General features: G+C 52.2%; 2 protein-coding genes across 12 annotated transcripts in view; one reads left to right on the top strand and one right to left on the bottom strand.

Moving 5' to 3' along the window:
* Positions 1-5,167, bottom strand: part of G6PD (glucose-6-phosphate dehydrogenase) — a 16,346-nt gene extending 11,179 nt beyond the window's left edge. The window contains exons 1-2 of one of the 7 annotated variants that reach the window (XM_059679199.1): positions 4,644-5,167; positions 3,627-3,757 (exon numbers count right to left, since the gene is read on the bottom strand). In XM_059679199.1, the coding sequence (XP_059535182.1) occupies positions 3,627-3,746 (120 nt within the window). In that variant the 5' untranslated portion in view covers positions 3,747-3,757; positions 4,644-5,167. Of the gene's footprint in view, positions 1-3,626; positions 3,758-4,301; positions 4,475-4,584; positions 4,608-4,643 lie in introns of those variants that run through there. The other 6 variants (XM_059679198.1, XM_059679200.1, XM_059679197.1 and 3 more) reach the window with 6 other exon arrangements.
* On the top strand, positions 5,149-20,566 carry IKBKG (inhibitor of nuclear factor kappa B kinase regulatory subunit gamma). Of its 5 annotated transcripts, none has more exons than XM_059679202.1 (10): positions 5,149-5,286; positions 7,168-7,419; positions 8,856-9,067; positions 10,590-10,708; positions 13,336-13,488; positions 14,541-14,637; positions 15,496-15,639; positions 15,918-16,060; positions 16,253-16,305; positions 16,558-20,566. In XM_059679202.1, the coding sequence occupies exons 2-10, from the start codon at positions 7,233-7,235 to the stop codon at positions 16,692-16,694; spliced, it is 1,245 nt and encodes a 414-aa protein (XP_059535185.1). In that variant the 5' UTR covers positions 5,149-5,286; positions 7,168-7,232; the 3' UTR covers positions 16,695-20,566. The 5 variants fall into 5 exon arrangements, with proteins under 5 accessions (XP_059535185.1, XP_059535186.1, XP_059535188.1 ...); XM_059679203.1 differs by having other exon boundaries at positions 5,262-5,394; XM_059679205.1 differs by having other exon boundaries at positions 5,281-5,589; positions 10,593-10,708.

Below are 20,566 nucleotides of genomic sequence, written 5' to 3'. Positions count from 1 at the left end.
CTGAAATCAATAAAAACACATTTTTAAAAAAGGACCTGCTGCATCTCCTGGGGTGGAGCCTGGGCCCTGGCTGGGTACCAGCTGGCTCTTGGCCACTGGGCTGAGATAACTGGGGGCTGCTGGGTAGGCTTGGCTGCAAAGCCAACAAAAGGGCCTCCCTACTCCACCCTGGGGCTGGTGAATCACCAGGACTTTGGGGGGGGGGTGTTGCCAATATCATCATGACACAGCAAGAATTTTATCGGCCCAAGGGGAAGGCAGTCCAGAAAAATTCCGAGGAAAGGGAGGTGCCGGGTTGCCAGGTCATCCTTTGTACCCGTCACTGGGATGGGCCCATGGCCTCTGTGGTCCAGGTGGGGAGACTGAGGCCCAGAGAGACGAGGGGCTGAGAACCAGGCAGTAAGCCGATCCTGTCCAAGTCGATTCCCAGTCTTATCTCTTTCTCTTACTCCCATTCCTCTCTATGACCCTGGAGGGAAGAGTCACTCCAGGCTGGCTGGCCAAGGCCCTACCAGACGGGGAAGGAAAGGATCTGCTGGGCCCAAGATTCTTCCCCACATGCTTGTCTGTAAAGAAAAACTGGTTTCTTTCTTAAAAAATTTCTTTTTATTATTGATTTCCGAGAGGAAGGGAGAGGGAGAGAAACATCAATGATAAGAGAGAATCATTGATTGGCTGCCTCCTGCATGCCCCCTCCTGGGGATCGAGCCCACAACCCAGGCATATGCCCTGACCAGGAATGGAACCGTGACCTCCTGGTTTATAGGTCGACACTCAACCACTGAGCCACACCGGTGAGGCAGAAACTGGTTTCTTTTATCCCAAAGTTTTCTGGACCGGGACAGTAAGTACCTACATGCTCTTCCTACTTGGGGTGGGAATCCTGAGACAGAGGGAAGTGGCTATACAGAAGGGGGAACAGACAGCAGCTTCAAGCCCATTGGGTAACCCCATGAGCCAGCATTACAATGCTCCCGGAAGGAAGCTGGGTGTGTGGCAAGGGTTGGGTAAGCGGGTGGGGGAGGAGGAAGGGGCAGAGGGCTGCCCCGAGGGGCCCACGAGTCACCGGGGGTTCTGTGTTTGCTCTTCCCTTTGCATGGAATGCTCCCCCAGCTCTGGCTCCGCAGGCCCCTCCTTTGAGATCTGGCTGCTGAGGGATGGGGTAGGTGACACAAGGGCCTGCTTGTGTCTCCTATCACATGCGCCACTCTGAATTCTTACTGGGCTGCTAACTCACCTTGGGTCCGGGGCCCCCAGCACACAGGTCCCAGGGGGAGGGCGGGGCCTGTCTCTGCGCTGCAAGGAGGCGCTTGATCGCCATTTGTTGGATGAATGAACAGAAAACTCACTGGTTTCCCACAGTACCACCCTACCTACCTCCTACATGGAAGGAGCAGGCATGGGAGGCCTGACTCTGGGAGCTGTTCTAAGTGCTGAGTGTGGGAGGCTGGCCCACTCAGCTCCAGCCCCTCTAACAGGAGGTGGAGAAATGAACAGGAGCCCTCCTATGGTGGACAGACACCCTGTGCTCCCCCAGTCCACCTGTTGGAGCGGCACTTCCCATTTCTGCTCTGGAGGCTTCTGTTTGTCACTCTCAGGCAGAGGAGAGCAAAGGGGAACCCTACCAATTGCAAAGAAACAAAGTTGCCCAACCCCAAGCTGGTCACAGGTGAAAGCAGTGAGGAGTCACAGAATCAGCTCGGCGAGTCCAAGGACCCCTGGCATTTGCTTCAAAAACTCTCATTTGCGCCCAGCCAGTGTGACTTAGTGGTTGAATGTTGACCTATGAACCAGGAGGTCACGGCTCAATTCCCCATCAGGGCACATGCCCAGGCTGTGGGAGGCAACCGATCAATGATTCTCTCTCATCATGGATGTTTCTCTCTCTCTCTCCCTCTCTGAAATCAATAAAAAGATATGAAAAAAAAAAGCCCTCATTTACTATGTGGAAACACAGGTTCAGAGAAGGGGAGACACTTGCCCCAGGTCACACAGCAAGGTTGGATGCTCTCAATGAAACATCTAAAATGTGAGGGCCTGGAGCTATAAGCCATTTATTGTGGCCTGGGATACTCTGTTGGAGCATCCTGTGACAGGCTGGTATGGGGATAAGGGAAAGGAGGAGACATAATCCTGAGTTACTTTCCCTTCCAAACTATTTCCTGGAGAAAGGGCCAAAGGGTCAGAGTCCTAGGCCTTAAAGTTGGCGGCTCCTCTAAGGGGGCCAGGCTTGGGCGAAGGGTGGAGGCCAAGCCTTCCTCCCTGTGCTCCTCCTGTGCATTCCCCCGACTTGGGCTTATGGGGAGGCAGAGGATGGTGCTTAAGGGGGACCTTCCTACCCTCCACCAGCAGACCCTCCTCCCTGGCTCTGCCTCCAGCCCTGTATTCTGGCTCTCCTTTTCCAAGTTGTGATCAAAATCACCAAGTTGGCAGGGAGTAGGCTCTGTGAAAGGCAGCAGCACGCTATGCTACATGAACAAAGAACCAAGGTTCCAGAGCTAAGGGGACCATGACGTGAAAGGCGCAGGGAGACAATGCCTACACTGTCAAGAGCTAACTAGTTTTGGTAGAATTCTTTTTTTTTGTTTGTTAATCCTCACCTGAGGATATTTTTCCAGTGATTTATAGAGAGAGTAGAAGGGATGGAGGAGAGAGAGAGCAGAAGGGAAGGGAGAGAGAGAAAACACCCATGTGAGAGACACACATTGATTGGTTGCCTCCAGCACGCACCCTAACCAGGGCTGGGGTTCGAGCCTGCAACTGAAGTATGTGCTCTTGACTGGGAACTGAATCCATGACCCTTCAGTCGTCAGGCCAACACTTTAACCACTGGCCAGGACTTTTGGTAGAATTCCGGCTCAAGATTATATAATAAGTTACAAGCAAAAATGGTCATGCGCTGCTTAGTAGAATCTTGGTCACGAGCAGGGTTAAAAATGAAGAGGCCACTTTGACTTCCAGATGAAGCTCTGGCAGCTCATCTCACCAGCCTATGGACACATCTTGCCACCTGGCAGATCTCCCTTCTGCACCTCACACTGGGGGGGGGGGGTTAGGGTGGGAGTCATGGTCTTTCCTTTCAGAGCAAAATGACGGTGCCACTGGCTAGGCAATGGGGCTCTTCAGCAGGCTTTGGAAGCTGAGGCAAGGAGACAACATTCAAAGAAAGGATGAGTGTTTGTCCCCGGGGAACTTGACTTGGTAGCGAGAGACAAAGGTGCAGATAGGACCTCAGATCCTGCCTCTGGAATTAACTGACTGTGTGACATTTGTCAAGTCACAAACAGGTTTGAAAAAGACAGGCGTGGCATGAATAGCCTCCCCTGTTTGCACCTCACTTTTCCCCAGGGAGGAGGAAGCCCAATCAGACCGTCCCTAAGGACCTCCCAGCTCTAGGACACAGGTCTACAGTCAAAGGCTGTGCAGAGATTTCAGATACGCCTGGAAGTGAGTGTATTCCAGGTGGGGCTGGGGTGATAATGGCACAGAGGCAGGAACAAGAGGGAGAGCCCAAGTGGCCCCCCAACAACCAGGTGGGAAAGCTCCGGCACACAGCAGGAAAGGATCTTAAGCAATATCGCGCTCTAACTTTGGATTTTCAGAGGCAGGGCCTAGGGGAGACTCACCGATGCCCCCATGATGATGAAGATATGTGTTTCGGACTGATGGAAGGCATCACCCTGGTACAGCTCTTCCCGCAGGATCCCGCACACCTGGGTCCGGCTCAGGTCCACCTGCTCTGCCATGATGCTCTCTGCTGAGAGAAAGACTTGTTGGCAAGGCAGGAGAGCAGAAAAGCTTTGAGAAGTTGGTCCTCTCTTAAGGGGTCTTTTGGGCTCTCACCCAGCTGAGGTCTAATGATTGAAACCACTCGCTGTGAATGGCGGGGGCAGGAGGAAGATGGGGGAGTTTTAGAAACTTCTGGCTGTGGGTTCTGGCCATACTCCCCAGAGCAGCCTTCTTTCACAGTGTACGTTATAAAGTTACACAAAGCACCAGTGGATTCCAACTGGAGCCTCAAATCTGGGGAGTGAGCAAAACTCTGCTGGAGCATCTCACCCAGGAAACCAGGTGGAAACTCCCCAATGAGCTGGATGGAGCATGTGAGACCCTGCAGCTCCAGCCCTCTTCCGGCCAAGCTGGGAGACTCCGGCAAGTCCCTGTCCCTCTCAGGGTCTGTCTCCTCAGGGGTCCAATGGGGACGATTGGATGTGAGACCCTTTGATTTTGCCCGGCTACCCAGCGCGGCACATCGGAGGGCCTCGCGGCGCAGCACGCGCCACGGACGGCGTGACACTCACCCGCTTCGTTACCTGTGCCTCGTTGCGGCTGCCCGTCGCGCTCGCAGCCCTGGAGTTCCAGGCAGTTTCCGGGGGCTGAGACCCGCCGGTCCATTTAACTAGCGGAGGCGGGCGCCCGAGCTGAGCTGACCGCCTCAGGCGAGGCGCGCGGGCGGGGCCTCCACGGACCCCTCCCTTGCGGGGGCGGGGCGCGGGCAGGTGCGCGCGCATCCCAGGCTGCGCGAGGGAGGGGCCCCCTCCAGGGCGAGGTCTCCTCCCTTTGCCCGCCCCGCCCCTTGGGCACCTGCGCCGGTTCTTGAGCCGCAGTCAGGCTGCTGTTCCCGCCGCCGCTGTCCCGCGTACCTGATGCCTAGCAGGTTCGGGCGCAGCTCTGCGCCGTTCGCTCACTCATCCATCACAGGCTCGGTCCGGCCCCTGCAACCGGCTTTCTCCTCCGACCCCGGTCGCCCTGCGCCCTCGCAAAGGGCTCCACATCCGCCGGCGGCGTGGCCACGCCTCCTGGACCCCCGTTTACGGCGTGGCCCCGCCTCCTGGTCCAGACAGGTCGCCGGCTGGGGTCAAACCAGCCCTATTAAATCGCCTCGTCGTGGCTCCTCCCCTTGCGGGGGCGGGACGGCCGAGCGACCGGGGGCTGGATGCCGCCGCTGGAGAGACTAGGGGAAGTGTGGGCTTGACGCCGGGAAAAGCAGCGGGTGGTACACGTCGCTAGGGAACGTACTGCGGGCCGGCTGAGGCTGGCGGGCTCGGGGTTTCTCGGGAAACAGCATCCTTCACACCTCTTGCCGGCCTCCTGGGTGGGGCGGGGCTTGCGTGTTTTACTTCCGGGTACCACAGCAACGACACCGGAAGCCGGAAGTGGGGATTTCAGCGGCCGGAGAGGGGAAGAGCTACCGCGGAATGGGGACTTGCTTGGAGTGACGGGCTCGAGGGGCGCTCGCGACCCGCTGCTCCCGCCCTTCTCACGTCGGATCGATTCCGCTGACAGGTGTGGCCCTCTTCCCCGAAGACAGGAAGACAGGGTACCATCGGTGGGCGTTCCGCCGCCTCCTAGATTCCCCCGGACGTCCAGGCTCCCTAGTCCTGTTGGGCCCCGGTCCGTTTCTGCCGCCCGCTCCTAGGGCACTGGCCCAGGCGGGGCCGATGCTGGACCCAGATTACTTTGGCGGCGAGCTTGACTGTTCCGCTTGTCCCTCCTCCGCTGCCGCGGAGTTTGACCACGCCCCTAGTTCGTGGATGACTCTTCTAGTTCGGAGACATTTTCTGTTCATCAAACTTGACTGCATTTGAGGTTGTTAAATTCTTTAATAAGGTCCCAATACAGTTTGGCAGCTATCTTACCTCCATGTGCCTCCGTTTGCTCACTTTGCAAAACGATTAATGTCTACCCCACCTCATACCATGTGAGTGTGTTTGTGTGTGAGAGAGACTCGAGAATGAATGGGCCATCCTGGCATGTTTTAAAAACAGCAAAGAGGCCACTATAGCTGGAGCGGAGTAAGGCACTTGGAGAGGAAGTAATGGGGAATCAGATGGTACAGGATCTTTAGGCTCTAGTAGGAATTTTGGCTTTTACACGGAGGGCAATGAGGAGCCATAGTAGGCGTCTGATTAGAGCAGGGACGTGATTGGAATTACTCTTTTAAGCTGATTTTTCTGGCTGACTGTAGGGAGCAAGGTTAGGAACAGGGTGGCCTGTTAGGAGGCTATTGCAGTGATCCAAGGGAGAGACATGGTACTTTGAGCATTTTATTATGAAAATTTAAAAGATGTACAAAAGTAGGAAGAATAGTATAGTAAACCCATGTACCCACATCCCAGCTTGAACAATGATCAACTCATGGCTAATTTTGTTTAATTTATACCCCTTACAATCCTGTCTCATTATTATTTTTCAAGAACAGCTTTATTGAGATGTAATTCACATACCACAGAATTCACCCATTTAAAGTGTACAATTCACTGGTTTTTAGGATATTCAGAGTTGTACAATCATCACTAGTTGGTTCCAAAACATTTTCATCACTTCAAAAAGAAGCCCTGTGCCCTTTAGCTATCACCTCCATCACTCCATCTCCGGTCCCTCTATACATCCACTAAGCTTTCTTTCTTTTTTTTAACTTTTGTTTTTTAGTTATTTCAGAGAGAGGAAGGGAGAGCAGGAATCATTGATTGGCTGCCTCCTGCACGCTTCCTATTGGGGATCAAGGCCACAATCTGGGCATGTGCCTTGACTGGGAATCACACAGTGACCTCCTGGTTCATAGGTCGACGCTCAACCACTGAGCCACACCGACAGGGCAGCTTTCTGTCTATATATTTGCTTATTCTGTACATTTCATATAAACAGAATCATACAATATGTGGTCTTTTGTTTCTTTTTCTTTTTATTTTTTGTTAATCCTCACCTGAGGATATTTTTCCATTGATTTTTAGACAGAATGGAAGGGAGGGGGAGAGCTAGAGAGAGAAACATCAGTGTGAGAGAGACACATCAATTGGTGATTGGTTGCCTCTAGTAGGCCAGGCTGGAAATAGAACCTGCAACCAAGGTATGTGCTCTTGACCAGAAATCCTTCAGTGTGTGGGCTGGCGTTCTAACCACTGAGCTCACCGGCCAGGGCATGAAATTCTTCATTTCAGCTTACAGCCCAGAGACAGGTGCTAGACAAGAGTTTCTACTCAGTGCTGAACCATGGCTTTTCCAAGTCCCACATATGGGCCTGTACCTCCCTTTGGAATGGGAGTATGGGTCACCTCTTAGACCAAAAAATCCATTTTCACATCCTGTTACCCTCGACAGAGTGCTTGGCATTCTGCTTATAGGATGGCCTCAGAGCTGCTGACATCTGCACTCCTTGTCCTGCAGGGGAATCTGCACAGGTCCCGTGTGACGCTCCTGCTGCCTTTCTCTTCCAAACCTTGACTTGTTGAATGAGCAGGCCCCCCGGGAAGAGTCCGCTGTGTGAGATGGTGCAGCCCAGCGGTGGCCCGGCTGGGGACCAGGACATGATGGGTGAAGAGTCTTCTCTGGGGAAGCCGGCCATGCTCCACCTTCCTTCGGAGCAGGGTGCTCCTGAGACCTTCCAGCGCTGCCTGGAGGAGAATCAAGAGCTCCGAGGTGAGGAGGACAGTGGGCGTGGAGTAAAAAGTCAGGGGACCCAGTCCTGCTAGGGGAAGGCTTATTCTGCTCACCTGTGCCTCTGTGTCTGCTGGGTCTAGGCCAGTGGTTCTCAACCTTCCTAATGCCGTGACCCTTTCATACAGTTCCTCATGTTGTGGGGACCCCCAATTTCATTGTTATAAATTGAACATAATTAAAGCATAGGGATTAATCACAAAAGCAATATGTAATGATATATGTGTTTTCCGATGGTCTTAGGCGACCCCTATGAAAGGGTCGTTCGACCCCCAAAGGGGTCGCGACCCACAGGTTGAGAACTGCTGGTTTAGGTGGACGTCTGAGGGCCAGCTAGCAATTCAAGCTCAGTCACCCTCCCTCAGTGTTTCAGGTGGGGTTCCCTGGAAGCATACTGTGAGACAGAGATGAATGTGCAGGAAGTTTCTTTAAAAAAAAAAATTGATTTCAGAGGGGAAGGGGGAGAGAGACAGAAACGTCAATGATGAGAGAGAAGCATTGATCAGCTGCCTCCTGCACGCCCCCCACTGGGGATCGAGCCCACAATCCAGGCATGTGCCCTGACCAGTAATCGAACCATGATCTCCTGATCCATAGGTAGATGCTCAACCACTGAGCCACACCGGCTGGGTAGGAAGTTTATTTAGAGTGCTCTGAGGACCAGAAGAGGAAGAGAAGGGAAGGGAAGGACAGGCCAGAGGCAGGGGTGGGCAGAGGGAGAAGCTGGGCTGCAGTGCAGGCCAAGCTCTGGAGCTGGAATGACCCTTCTGAGTTGTCCCAAGTTGGGCCCATGTGGCCAGGTGTTTATACTTCCATACTGATTAGTCATTAAGCGCTGGCTATCCTGGGAAGGGGGCATGGCCTTTTGTGGGAAGGGGCGTGGCCTTCCCTGAAGGGCCTATGGGCTGCTTTGGGAAAGAAAGGGAGGAGTCTTGGGCTCCTGACCTCGGGCCAGGTGTCTCTGTGAAGAACCCTCAGCTGAAGGCTGTCCTCCAGCTGCCTCCTCCCCACATGTGGATGGGGGTTGAGTTTTTTCCTGGCCACCCCATCCCTGTCTCCACCACAGCCCCCCACTCTCACCCCCCACATCCTCACCTGAATCGGGGGCAGTTTCTCCAGGTCCCAGTGGCCATTGTACTGTGCCCCTCAGGCACCATGGCTGTCCCTGGGTGTGGTGCATCCTCCCTCCTCTGTGTGACAAGGCCTCACCCCTTGATCATACCTCCGGGGCTCCAAATCTGCTCCTTTGGTACTTAGGTGTAGCCCCAGGTGCCCAGGTGGCATCTCTAGCTTCTCATTCAATGAGACTCTGTGTGAGAGGCGGCTCAGTGTTATGGGGAATGCACTGTGCCAGGCCAGGGGGCTGGCAGGCTGGCTGCCAGGGCTTACCTCCCCTCGGCTGTTTCCTCTGCTGCCAGATGCCATCCGGCAGAGCAACCAGATGCTGCGGGAGTGCTGCGAGGAGCTGCAGCGTTTCCAGGGCAGCCAGAGGGAGGAGAAGGAGTTCCTCATGCAGAAGTTCCAGGAGGCCAGGAAACTGGTGGAGAGACTGAACCTGGAGAAGCTGGACCTGAAGAGGCAGAGGGAGCAGGCCCTACAGGAGGTGGAGCACCTGAAGAGATGCCAGCAGGTAGCCCAGGGGGCAGGCAGGCCTTCTCCCAGGAGCGGCCAAGCTAGGGGCTCTGGCCACCTGTGCGACCAGCCTGGTGCGCTCTGCAAACACACAGGGATGTCAGTGTTTCCAGAGAGGTCCCCCAGAGCACCCTCAGGAGTGGCAGTTACTATGGAGGGGTTACTGCACAGGGGTCAGTGATGGGGAGGACTGAGTCTCAACCCTGGGCTAGAGCAGCTTGAGGTTACGGGGATCTGGTCCGGACTGTTTGATGAGGGAGATCAGGCAATTGCGAGTTTCGACATCTTTTGTTTAGAAACCTATTTTAAAAATAAATTTCACAGAGGAAGGGAGAGAGAGAGAGACATAGAAATACCAATGATGAGGGAGAATCACCGAATGGCTGCCTCCTGCAAGCCCCCTACCAGGGACTGAGCCCGCAGCCCAGTCATGTGCCCTGACTGGGAATGGAACCGTGAGCTCCTGGTTCCTAGGCCGACGCTCAACCACTGAGCCACTCCGGCTAAGCAACTCTTTTTTTTTTTTTAAATCCTCACCCGAGGATATTTTTTCATTGATTTTGAGAGAGAGTGGAAGAGAGAGGGAAAGACAGAGATAATGTGAGAGAAACACATCGATTGGTTGCCTCCTGCACAAGCCCCGACTAGGGCTCGGGACAGGGAGGAGCCTGCAACCAGGTATGTGCCCTTGATCGGAATGGAACCCGGGACCCTTTGGTCTGCAGGCTGATGTTCTAGCCACTGAGCCAAACCGGCAAGGGCTCTTTTTTTTTTTTTTTTTTACTATTTAGCCTGAAAACTTGATCTACATATTTTTTTCTTTTAAAAATTATTTTTATTGATTTCAGAGAGGGAAGGAGAAGGAGAGAGAGATAGAAATATCCATGACAAGAGAGAATAATTGATCGGCTGTCTCCTGCCCGCCCCACACTGGGGATTGAGCCTGCAACCAGGCATGTGCCCTGACCGGGTATTGAACTGTGACCTCCTGGTTCATAGGTCGCTGCTCACCTTCTGAGCCAAACTGGCTGGGCTAGCCAACTTTTGAATTTTGTGGCTGGCAGAGGTCTTCTGGGAATAGTGTCATTAACACCTTACCTTCTAGTGGCCCCGGGCCTGTGGAATAGAGCGTGTACTTTTGTCGCTGTCTTTGTGTCTCGCCTCCCTTGTCATCTAGTCTCAGAGAGGCTGAGAGATTCCTGCAGGGCTAAGTCCTCACGGCCTGGTCGTCAGTGTTAGGAGACTTGAGGCCGCTCTGTGCTGGGTCTCATCATACCCCATCCGCAGAGATGAGGAGGGGCTCATGGGACTCGACCCTTCTCCATTGCATCAGTTGCTTGGCTGGGGTTTGGCAACTTCTGAAGGTGAGAGGTGAGATGAGTAGGGGTGCCAAGGGCAGAAGAGAAGCCCTCAGGGTGACACGTCTTAGCACTTGCAGGCTGCCCCAGGGTTTGGGGCCACCAAGGGTGGGCAGCTGGTGAGAAAGCATTGCTGACAGGAAGTGGCTCTTTTTCATGTAGCAGATGGCTGAGGACAAGGCCTCGGTGAAAGCCCAGGTGACGTCCTTGCTGGGGGAGCTCCAAGAGAGCCAGAGTCGCTTGGAGGCTGCCACCAAGGATCGGCAGGCTTTGGAAGCCAGGTGAGTGGCGAGGGCACGCCCACCTGGAGGCCTCTGTCAGGGCACCTGAGAAGACTGAGGCCATTTAGGTGTCTCCGGGGGTTCCTCTGTGAGGGGGGACTGGAGGACTGTGAGTGAGCATGGAGACAGGTGCTTAGCTGAGCTGTGCCCTGACCAGGAATCGAACCGTGACCTCCTGGTTCATAGGTCGATGCTCAACCACTGAGCCATGCTGGCTGGGCATCAGCACCTAACTTTTATCTGATAACAGATGGAAATGTGTGTTACATATACATATACATATACATATACATATACATATACATATACATATACATACACATACACATACACATACACATACACATATACATACATACTCCGAGTGGCCAGATTATTATGATCACCTGATGTTTGTAGGCAAATTAGCTATTTCATGCTGAAGTTGCTAGAGGGCTAGACCATTATAAACGTCTGAATAGCACAACATACCTAGGTATCGTTGCTGATCAAGTTCATCCTGTCATGTTGATGGCGTATCCCAGTGGAGATGGCTTCTTCCGACAAGACAATGCGCCATGCCACGGTGCTCGTATTGTGCAGGAGTGGTTTCAAGAACATGATGGAGACTTTACCTTGCTTAGGTGGCCCCCACAATCACCAGATCTCAATCCAATTGAGCATTTGTGGGACGAAGTTAAAAGAGCCATCAGGCAGCTGGTTCCACAATCATCAAATGTCACAGAACTGGACAGTGCTCTTCATCAGGCAGGGTGTCAGATTCCTCGCATCACTTTTCAACATCTCGTGGAGTCAATGCCAAGAAGAATCGCCGCAGTATTGAAGGCAAAAGGTGGCCCAATGAAGTACTGATGGGGTGGTCATAATAATCTGGCCAGTCATAATAATCTGGCCACTCAGTGTATATGTATATGTATGTGTATGTGTATGTGTATGTGTATGTGTATGTGTATGTGTATGTGTATGTGTATATGTATATGTATATGTAAATCTATACTAATACATACATATATATATATATATATATATATATATATATATATATATATATTTGGACAGGTGTGGGAAAAAACCCCCAGTAACCTGCCCCCACCCAGAAATACTCACTGCTGCCCTCATAGTGGGGCCTATGGAAGGCCTCGGGACGGCAGGGCGACATGCTGGAACCTGGAACTGCAGATTTAGGGGGATATGAGTGTGGAGATGGGAGGTCGGGGGCTGTGGGGTAATATGGGGCCTGAATCGGAAGACTGGAGGCTTTGGGGGGACCCAGGGGAGAAGAGACGAGCTGCTACAGCAGGAGTACAGAGGGAAAGAGGAATTTCCTGCCCAGGCTACTGCTGCCCCCCAGGCAGGCCAGTGGGAAGCTCTCCTCACAGGGGTGGATGTTTGGATCTCCAAATGAGCCACTGAGGTGGGCCAGTCACTTCCTTGCCACTTCTAGAATAGTCACTGGGAGGGAAAGAGTTGCCTGAGCACACTGACCCTGCCTCCCCCTCCAGTTGCCCCACCCATTTTTTTCTTCTCAAAAAAATATTTTTATTGATTTCAGATAGGAAGGGAGAAGGAGAGAGAGAGAGAAACATCAATGATGAGAGAGAATCATTGATTGCCTGCACATGCAGTCACAGGGGATGGAGCCTGTTACCCCGGGCATGTGCCCTGACTGGGAATCGAACCGTGACCTTCTGGTTCATAGGTCAATGCGCAACCATTGAGCCACGCTGGCCGGACAACCCCCAACCTATTTCTTACCTTGCTCCCCGCCCCCTTCTAGAAAGGCTTATTTTTTCTGGCTGCCTCCACTTCCTCTCCTCCCAATCTCTCCTGGCCCCTCCACGGAGACTGCTCTGGCTGGGCCCCCATCCCCTGCCTGTTGGCCCCTAAGGGGTGGTTCCTGAGAGCTTCTCTCTCCTGGCTGCAGCAGCACCCTCTTCTGGGATCACTCTTTCACCTTTGAAGGGGCTTCCATAATGGATGGCATCAGCCTGAACCTGAGCCCCAGGTCTCCTTGGCACCTGCACTTGGTTGTTGGCTGGGTCCCTGCATTGACACAAACACGTTGTCCCTAACCTGGTGCCCTGCAGTTGTCGCTGTCTCCAGTGACAGTGCCTCCTCCTTTCTTTCTTCTTTTTTTTTTTTGTTTTGTTGTTGTTGTTGATCCTCACCCCAGGATATTTTCCCGTTGATTTTTAGAGGGAGTGGAAGGGAGGGGAGAGACAGAGAGAGAAACATCGATGTGAGAGAGAGACATCAATTGGTTGCCTCCTGCATGTTCCCTGACTGAGGCTGGGGATCGAGCCTGCTACTGAGTTAGGTGCCCTTAACTGGAATTGAACCTGGGACCCTTCAGTCCAAGGACTGATGTTCTATCCACTGAGCCAAACCGGCTAGGGCAACCTCCCTCTTTCTCACACTGTGTTGGCTCTGCATTGACAGGATGTTCTGAACCAAGACTCCTCTCCATGCTCCCAGGGCCCGTCCTCTCTCCTCAGACTGCACAGCTTCTAGTGCTCTCTGGCTCCCACCTGCCTTTCGCTGGCAGTCCTTCTCAGCACAGCGGGGCTCCTGTGAGCACCCTCACTCCTGCTGGGGCCCCACTGTGACCTTCCTGTTCCCCCGTGCAGGGCCCGGGCAGCCAGTGAGCAGGCCCGGCAGCTGGAGAGCGAGCGGGAGGCGCTGCAGCAGCAGCACAGCGTGCAGGTGGACCAGTTGCGCATGCAGAACCAGAGCATGGAGGCTGCTCTGCGCAAGGAGCGCCAGGTTGCCTCGGAGGAGAAGTGAGTGGTGCCTGACATGGGAGGGATGGAGACCGGAGGGATGTCGGTGGCTTTCTACCTGTGGGAGAGCCCTTCTAGGGACTGTCTGTGGCTGAGGGCCGGATTCAGTTCCTTAACCATTATCACATCCAAGTGATTCATACTTTAAATGACAACATTCTCCAGGCCAGATTCAGACTCTACTGTTTGGCCCACGTGTTAGCGGCATCTGGTCCAGGATCCTTCATTCCTTTTGTTGGTATACCTTTGACTAGTCCTGCCTTTCTGTTTTTCATGAAGTTGACTTTTTTTGTTGTTGTTAATCGCCACCTACGGATATTTTCCCCATTGATTCTTTCTTCCTTTATTTCATTTATTTTAAAACGTTTTTATTGATTTTTAATATTTCTAGGGAGAGGGATAGAGAGATGGAAACATTGATGAGAGAGAAACATCATCAATTGGCTGTCTCCTGCATGCCCCTCACAGGGATTGAGCCTATAACCCAGTCATGTGCCCTGACCAGGAATTGAACTGGTGACCTCTTGGTTCCTGGGTCAGTGCTTAACTGCTGAGCTACACCAGGCCGGGCTTCTCATTGATTTTTAGAGAGAGTGGAAGGGAGGGGGAGAGACAGAAACATTGATGTGAGAGAGACACATCGATTGGTTGCCTCCCACACATGCCCCAACCAGGGTCAGGGATCGAGCCTGCAACCGAGGTACATGCTCTTGACCAGAATCAAACCCAGGACTCTTCAGTCCACAGGCTGACACTCTATCCACTGAGCCTTACTGGCTAGGGTATGAAGTTGACTTTTTAAAAGAGTGCAGACAGTTCCATTTTATTATAAACATTTCTTTTCATACTTCAAAATATGCTAGTTATGAGGAAAATAACATTAACTATTTAGCTAAGTGTGCCTCGGAACTGATGGCCTCTAAGGCACTTATGTGCCCTGCGAGCCCCGTTCGGGTTTGTGGGAGGAAGAAAGAGGGCGGAGTTGGAAGCAGGAAAAGCTGTGGCTGGTCCAGGACAAGGTGGTTCCTCCAGCGAAAGCTCCTTTTTCTTAGGCGGAAGCTGGCGCAGCTCCAGGCAGCCTATCACCAGCTCTTCCAAGATTATGACAACCGCATGAAGAGCAGCCTAGTGAGCAATGAGCGAAACCGAGTGAGTATGGCGGGCACACCCCAGGAACTGCCTAGGACTGAGCTGACCCGGCTCCTCTCCCATGGGGCCTGCTCTCCCAAATGCGAGGGAGGGGTACTCGACTTATCTTAGAGTTTTGTCAAGGCTGCAGTGTGATGGCTCAGGGTAGACTATGGGGAGATGGGGACACTTGGGCTGTGATGCTCGCTGCCTATGGTGGCCTGGGTTGGGTCTCCACCCCCTCCCTGGGCTGGGTCCTTTTGCTAGCCGTCACCAGTTTGGCTCCTGGCTCAGATTTCTATGGGAATGTTTCCATCCCAGTGTTGAAGTCAGAGGAGAGCCCTTTTCTAGTTTGTCCTTATGAGACCTCTACTGGGTTCAGTTTTTGTTTTTTTTAAATATATTTTTATTGATTTCAGAGAGGATAGGAGAGGGAGGGAGAGAGAAACGTCACTGATAAGAGAGAATCATCGATCGGCTGCCTCCTGCACACCCAACACCGGGATCGAGCCCACAACCCTGGGCATGTGCCCTGACCAGGAATCGAACCATGACCTCCTGGTTCATAGGTCAACGCTCAACCACTGGGCCATGCTGGCTGGGCTGAGTACAGTTTTTAGTGATCACATTTTAAGAAGGATTCTGGGAAGGGAGTGTTGGCCTGGGTGGGAGCTTGTGCCAGATGACCTCAGAGGTCCTCTTCAGCCTCCACCTTCCCATGCCCTGCACACACTGACATCTTGTGGCTGGCGGGCCACCTGGGTCCGATCTTTTGTTCCTCTTAGTTCTTCTTGCCTGAAGTAGCAGCTGGCCTGGGGGTGGCACGACCCCAGGCCTGGGCCAACTCGGGCTTCATCAGCTCCCCTCGCCCATCCCTAGGGGATGCAGCTGGAAGATCTCAAGCAGCAGCTCCAGCAGGCCGAGGAGGCCCTGGTGGCTAAGCAGGAATTGATCGATAAGCTGAAGGAAGAGGCCGAGCAGCACAAGATTGTGATGGAGACGGTTCCGGTGCTCAAGGCCCAGGTGAGGGTCTGTGGCCTACATGCGGGTGAGCAGGCCAGGCCTGCTGGCGCTGGCACCTAACATGTCTCTGGTGTCATTTTGCAGTGGCTTCTCAGAAGCTCTTCGAGCCCCTTGACCTCTTGACTATTCCTTGGCCTCTCAGTGCACCTGGGGACTCTCTCTATGCCATGGGCCGTGGGAGGGTGGAAGCGGGCTCTGCCTTCGCCCCTGTGCCCGGCACAGTGTCCAAGGAGTGGCTGACGGGTGGTGGGCACGTTCCTCTCTCTTGGCTTTGCCAGGCGGATATCTACGAGGCTGATTTCCAGGCTGAGCGGCAGGCCCGGGAGAAGCTGGCTGAGAAGAAGGAGCTGCTGCAGGAGCAGCTGGAGCAGCTGCAGCGGGAGTACAGCAGGTTGAAGGCCAGCTGCCAGGAGTCGGCCAGGTAGGTCTTGGAGCACGTGGTGCATGCAGAGCAGAGCAGGGTGGGGGCTGTGGGGGCTCCAGCTGTCAGCGCAAGAGACTGAGGGTGCCTGGCCCTCTGTCTCTCCTCCTGCCGCCCTGTCCTTCCATCAGCTTTGTACGCCACTCAGAGCTTGGCTTGCACGTATTGATTGCATAGTTTCTCTTCTCAAAGGATTGAAGATATGAGGAAGCGGCATGTAGAGGTCTCCCAGCCCCCTGCCCAAGGTGAGAGCTGCAGGAGGAGGGGCTGGGGAGGGGAGGGTGCTGGCAGCCTGGGGAGCCTGGGCGGTGGGAGCTCAAATGGGCTGCTTCTCATTGGTACACTTCCCCCCTGCCCCCCCAGAGGGTTGCTAAAGGGAAGGTGCTAGTGGCAGTGACCCTGGTAATTGGATCTGATGGTCCCATCAGGTCTCAGTACTTTCTGTCCCCTCCCCCCTGCAGTTTGTGCTGTAACCAGCGCCTCTTCTCCTTCTGCAGCTCACCAGTCCTTTCACCCCGCGTTCATCCAGAGAAGCCCCCCCGAGGAGCCACCTGACTTCTGTTGCCCCAAGTGCCAGTATCAGGCTCCTGACATGGACACCCTGCAGATCCACGTCATGGAGTGCATTCAGTAGAGCCGCCTGCCGGCGACCAGCCCAGGACAGTGCAATCTCCGCTTCCCTCTCCCGCCTGCCTCGTTCCAGGCGAGGTGACAAAGAGCAGGCTGCTTCTTTGAGCGCCACGAGCTAGCAGGGACTTCCGCTTCAGCTTCCCCGGCTGCTGGTTTGCCTCTTTTAGGGCCCACGGGGTCCCAGCCAGTCCTGATGCTGTGCTCTTTTTGTCCGTTCTGTCTGCTTGAACCACCTGCCTCTTGGGCTCCCTCTTCCACCTCCATTGGGGAAGACAAGAATCAAGGTCAAGGCTCTCAGAGAGGATTGCTTCCCAGCCTGAGATGGGAGGGAGCTCTTCCTTCTGGCCCAGCTCCTGCGCATGCACTGCGGGCACAGTCCTGGGCTACGTGCTCTTCCGCTGGGAGGCTGCACCACGGCATTTACCTTGTTGCCAGTCTTTTTATTGTCATAAATAATGCCACAGTGAAAGTGCATTGGCTCAATCTTGTGTGTCTTTGGGTCAGATTCTTAGAAGCGGCCACACTGAGCATCTGCAAACAGGGTAGGTGGTGCCGGTGCCCCCCAGTGTGGTTTCCTGCTCTCCCCTCGTTCCCCATAGCCTTGCCCTGGTGAGGGGTGTCAACCGGTGGGCTTTTGCCATCATGTAGTTCTCATTAAGAGTGAGCGTGAGCGTCTTTCAGAGCTTCGGGGTCCTTTTCAATTCTGGTGTGAATGGCTTGTTTGTATCTGTTGACCAGTTTGCTCTTGGGTTGTTAGTCTTTTGTTCCTCGCTTTGTAGGAGCGCTTTGGTCATTAGTGGGGTCAGCTCTTCCGTGTGGTGGAAGTTGCAGTGATCTTTTCCCACTGTGACTTGGTACTAGCGTGGTTTGGACTTGAAGTTTGTTATCTTTGTGTAGTGACATTTACCCGCCCTTTCTCCACTGCTTTGGGTTTGGAGTTGTGGCTACCTCATGGTCTGATGGGGTGCGGGGGGCGGGGGGATGCTTCTCCCAAGTACACTTTTTAAAAAAAAAATATTTTTTTATTGATTTTACGGAGGAAGGAGAGGGAGAGAGAGATAGAAACATCAATGATGAGAGAGAATCATCGACCAGCTGCCTCCTGCATGCCCCACACTGGAGACTAAGCCTGCAACCCGGGCATGTGCCCTGACCGGGAATCGAACTGTGACCTCTTGGTTCATAGGTTGACGCTCAACCACTGAGCCACACTGGCCAGGCAACCACTGCTCTTTTGAACCTTCCCGTTTGCCTGCTTCCTTCTATAGGGGCCAACTCTGCATTCTACACCAGAGATTTTGAACCAGGCTGTTTGCCCAGAAGAGGGATTCTTCTTTCTTTCTTTTTGGTTTTGCTCTGGCTGAGCTTCCGGAACAAGTGGTGGGATTCTTCCGGTGAGGGAAGTAGCTTGCCTGCCTTCTTAGCTGTGGCCCCTTGGTTCTCATGAGCCTGGCTTTGGGAAGTAGATAGACAGCACATCCTACCGGAACCTATGTTGTTCCCTGTTGCTCACACACCTGCTGCTCGATGCTTTAAGAAAAATCCATATGGCCAGTTAGCACAATAGGAAAGCGTTTCTCTTTGACCAGTAACTAAAACAACACAGACTCCAACTGAACAGAAAGTAATTTCAAAAGTGCAACAAATGATGTCTGCTGCCCTGCTGGCAAGGCACAGGGGACAGGCCTGTGGTGCCACTCTTGGGTGGACCGGTTTGGCAGAATGGACATTCTCAGCCTGTTTAACTGTAAGAGATAGGTACTGTGACTCTGACATTGTAGACATGCTCACTGCACCATCATTGAAAATTTAAAAAAAATATTGGTTTCAGAGAGGAAGGGAGAGGGAGAGAGATAGAAACCTCAATGATGAGAGCTAATCATTGATTGGCTGCCTCCTGCATGCCCCACACTGAGGGTTGAGCCCTCAACCTGAATGGGAATCAAACCTTGACCTCCTGGTTCATAGGTTGACGCTCAACCACTGAGCCACGCTGGCCGGGCTGCGTCATCATTTGTAGCTGCCAAAAGTTTTGGTGAAAGAGGAGGCTACACTCTGGACCCCATGGGCCCACACAGCCAGGGTTGTGACCATCTCGCAGTGTGGAACCCGCTCTGCAGCAGGTTGGTGTGAAAAGGCCAGTAGACAAAATTATGTATAAGGTGTGACCCCAATAAAACAGTAAAAGCTGCAGATGCACACCCTGCAACCATTTGGGTGGGAAAATGGTATTGTCATTGTCTTTTGAACAAGAATGAGGCCCTTTCTCTTAAGGCTACAAACTGCAGTATTTTTTTTTTAAACTGCAGTATTTATGCATGAAATTACATGATGCTTTGTTAAGTGAGCTGTGAGAACATTACAATTTTTCTATATAAATGTTTGCATAACATTAGGAATAGCTGTTCTTTGAATGCTTGGTAAAACGGCTTAGATCTAATGGATTTCATGTGGGTGAGGGTAGATTTTAAACCACTGATTCAATTTCCTCGAAACTGAATTTAGTTGTACTCAGGTGTTTTGTTTCTTGAGTAAGTTATATTTTCTTAGCACAATTTTCAGTTAATCACTTCAGATTTACTGCAATAAATTTATCCTATCATTTAAAAATCTCTGCTATACTGTATTATATACTTTTTACTCCTAACATTTCTATTCATAATGTCTAACTTTAAAAAAAAATCAATCTTTCCAGATGTTTGCCTAGTTTTTTTTTCCTCTTTTCAAAGGTGTCTGGGGAATCCTTTAAAAAATGTTTCCAGCCCTGGCCAATGTTGCTCAGTGGTTTGGAGCATTGTCCTGTGCATAGAAAGGTCAATTCCTGGTCAGGGCACACACCTGGGTTTCAGGTTCGATCCCCAGTCAGGGTGTGTAGGGGAGACAACTGATCAATGTTTCCTCTCTTGCATGGATGTTTTTTTTTTCTCTTTCTCTCTCCCTTCCTCCCACACCTTTTGTGCTTTTTAAAGAATACATATTTTTATTGCTTTCAGAAAGGAAGGGAGAGGACGAGAGAGATAGAAACATCAATGATGAGAGAGAATCATTAATTGGCTGCCTCCTGCTCACCCCACATTGGAGATTGACCCCGAAATCCGGGCATGTGCCCTGACCAGGAATTGAACCGTGACCTGATTCATAGGTCAACGCTCACCCACTGAGCCACACTGGCTGGGCACCTTTTTGTGCTTTTAAAGTTTCTCTATCCCAAAACAAGAGGCAGGGTTTGGGCAGTAGGCTATATAATCACAAATGTATATTCCATAGCTATTTTAGCCAGTCCCTGATGTATAGGCCTTTATGCTGTTCTCATTTTTTAGTATTATAAACAGTGCTGAAATAAATATCCGGGTACATTTGTTTTTGTGCAATAGATATTTAGAAGGAGAATTGTTGGGTTGAAGTATAAACCCTTTTAAAAGTATTTGGTACATAAAATACTATGCAGCAATAAAAAAGAAGAATCTCTTACCCTTTGAGACAGCATGGAGGGACCTGGAGAGTATTATGCTAAGTGAAATAAGCCAGTCAGAGAAAGACAAGTATCACATGATCGCACTCATATGTGGACTCTAATTAACAAAATAAACTGATGATCAGAGTGGATCCAGAGACATGAGAGCATGGAACAGACTGCAAAATTTCAGAGGGAAGGTGGGGGAGGGTGGGAAGAGATCAACTAAAGAACTTGTGTACCCTGGCTGACTCTGAGGCATCAAAAAGCTGTTGAACATAACCAAGGGCAGAGGAGACAGATCATCTCTGAAAGTGGTGAAGGCAGCAGCCCAGGTCTTGAATACATTATGGCAAAATCAGGACCTCTGGGCATTTATAAAAAGGATGGGCGGAATCAGAACCATTTTATTACACCTGTGT

The sequence above is a fragment of the Myotis daubentonii genome, chromosome X (assembly GCF_963259705.1).
Source record: "Myotis daubentonii chromosome X, mMyoDau2.1, whole genome shotgun sequence".
NCBI lineage: Eukaryota > Metazoa > Chordata > Mammalia > Chiroptera > Vespertilionidae > Myotis > Myotis daubentonii.
The sequence above is the reverse complement of the archived record's forward strand: the minus strand, read 5'-3'. Positions and strand labels throughout refer to the sequence as shown.

Excerpts from the sequence above, each read along its gene's own strand:
- IKBKG (XM_059679202.1), top strand. The coding sequence starts at position 7,233 with ATGAGCAGGCCCCCCGGGAAGAGTCCGCTGTGTGAGATGGTGCAGCCC. Across the intron at positions 10,709-13,335 it reads CGGCAGGCTTTGGAAGCCAG|GGCCCGGGCAGCCAGTGAGC; the intron begins GTGAGTGGCGAG and ends TCCCCCGTGCAG. Across the intron at positions 14,638-15,495 it reads TGAGCAATGAGCGAAACCGA|GGGATGCAGCTGGAAGATCT; the intron begins GTGAGTATGGCG and ends GCCCATCCCTAG.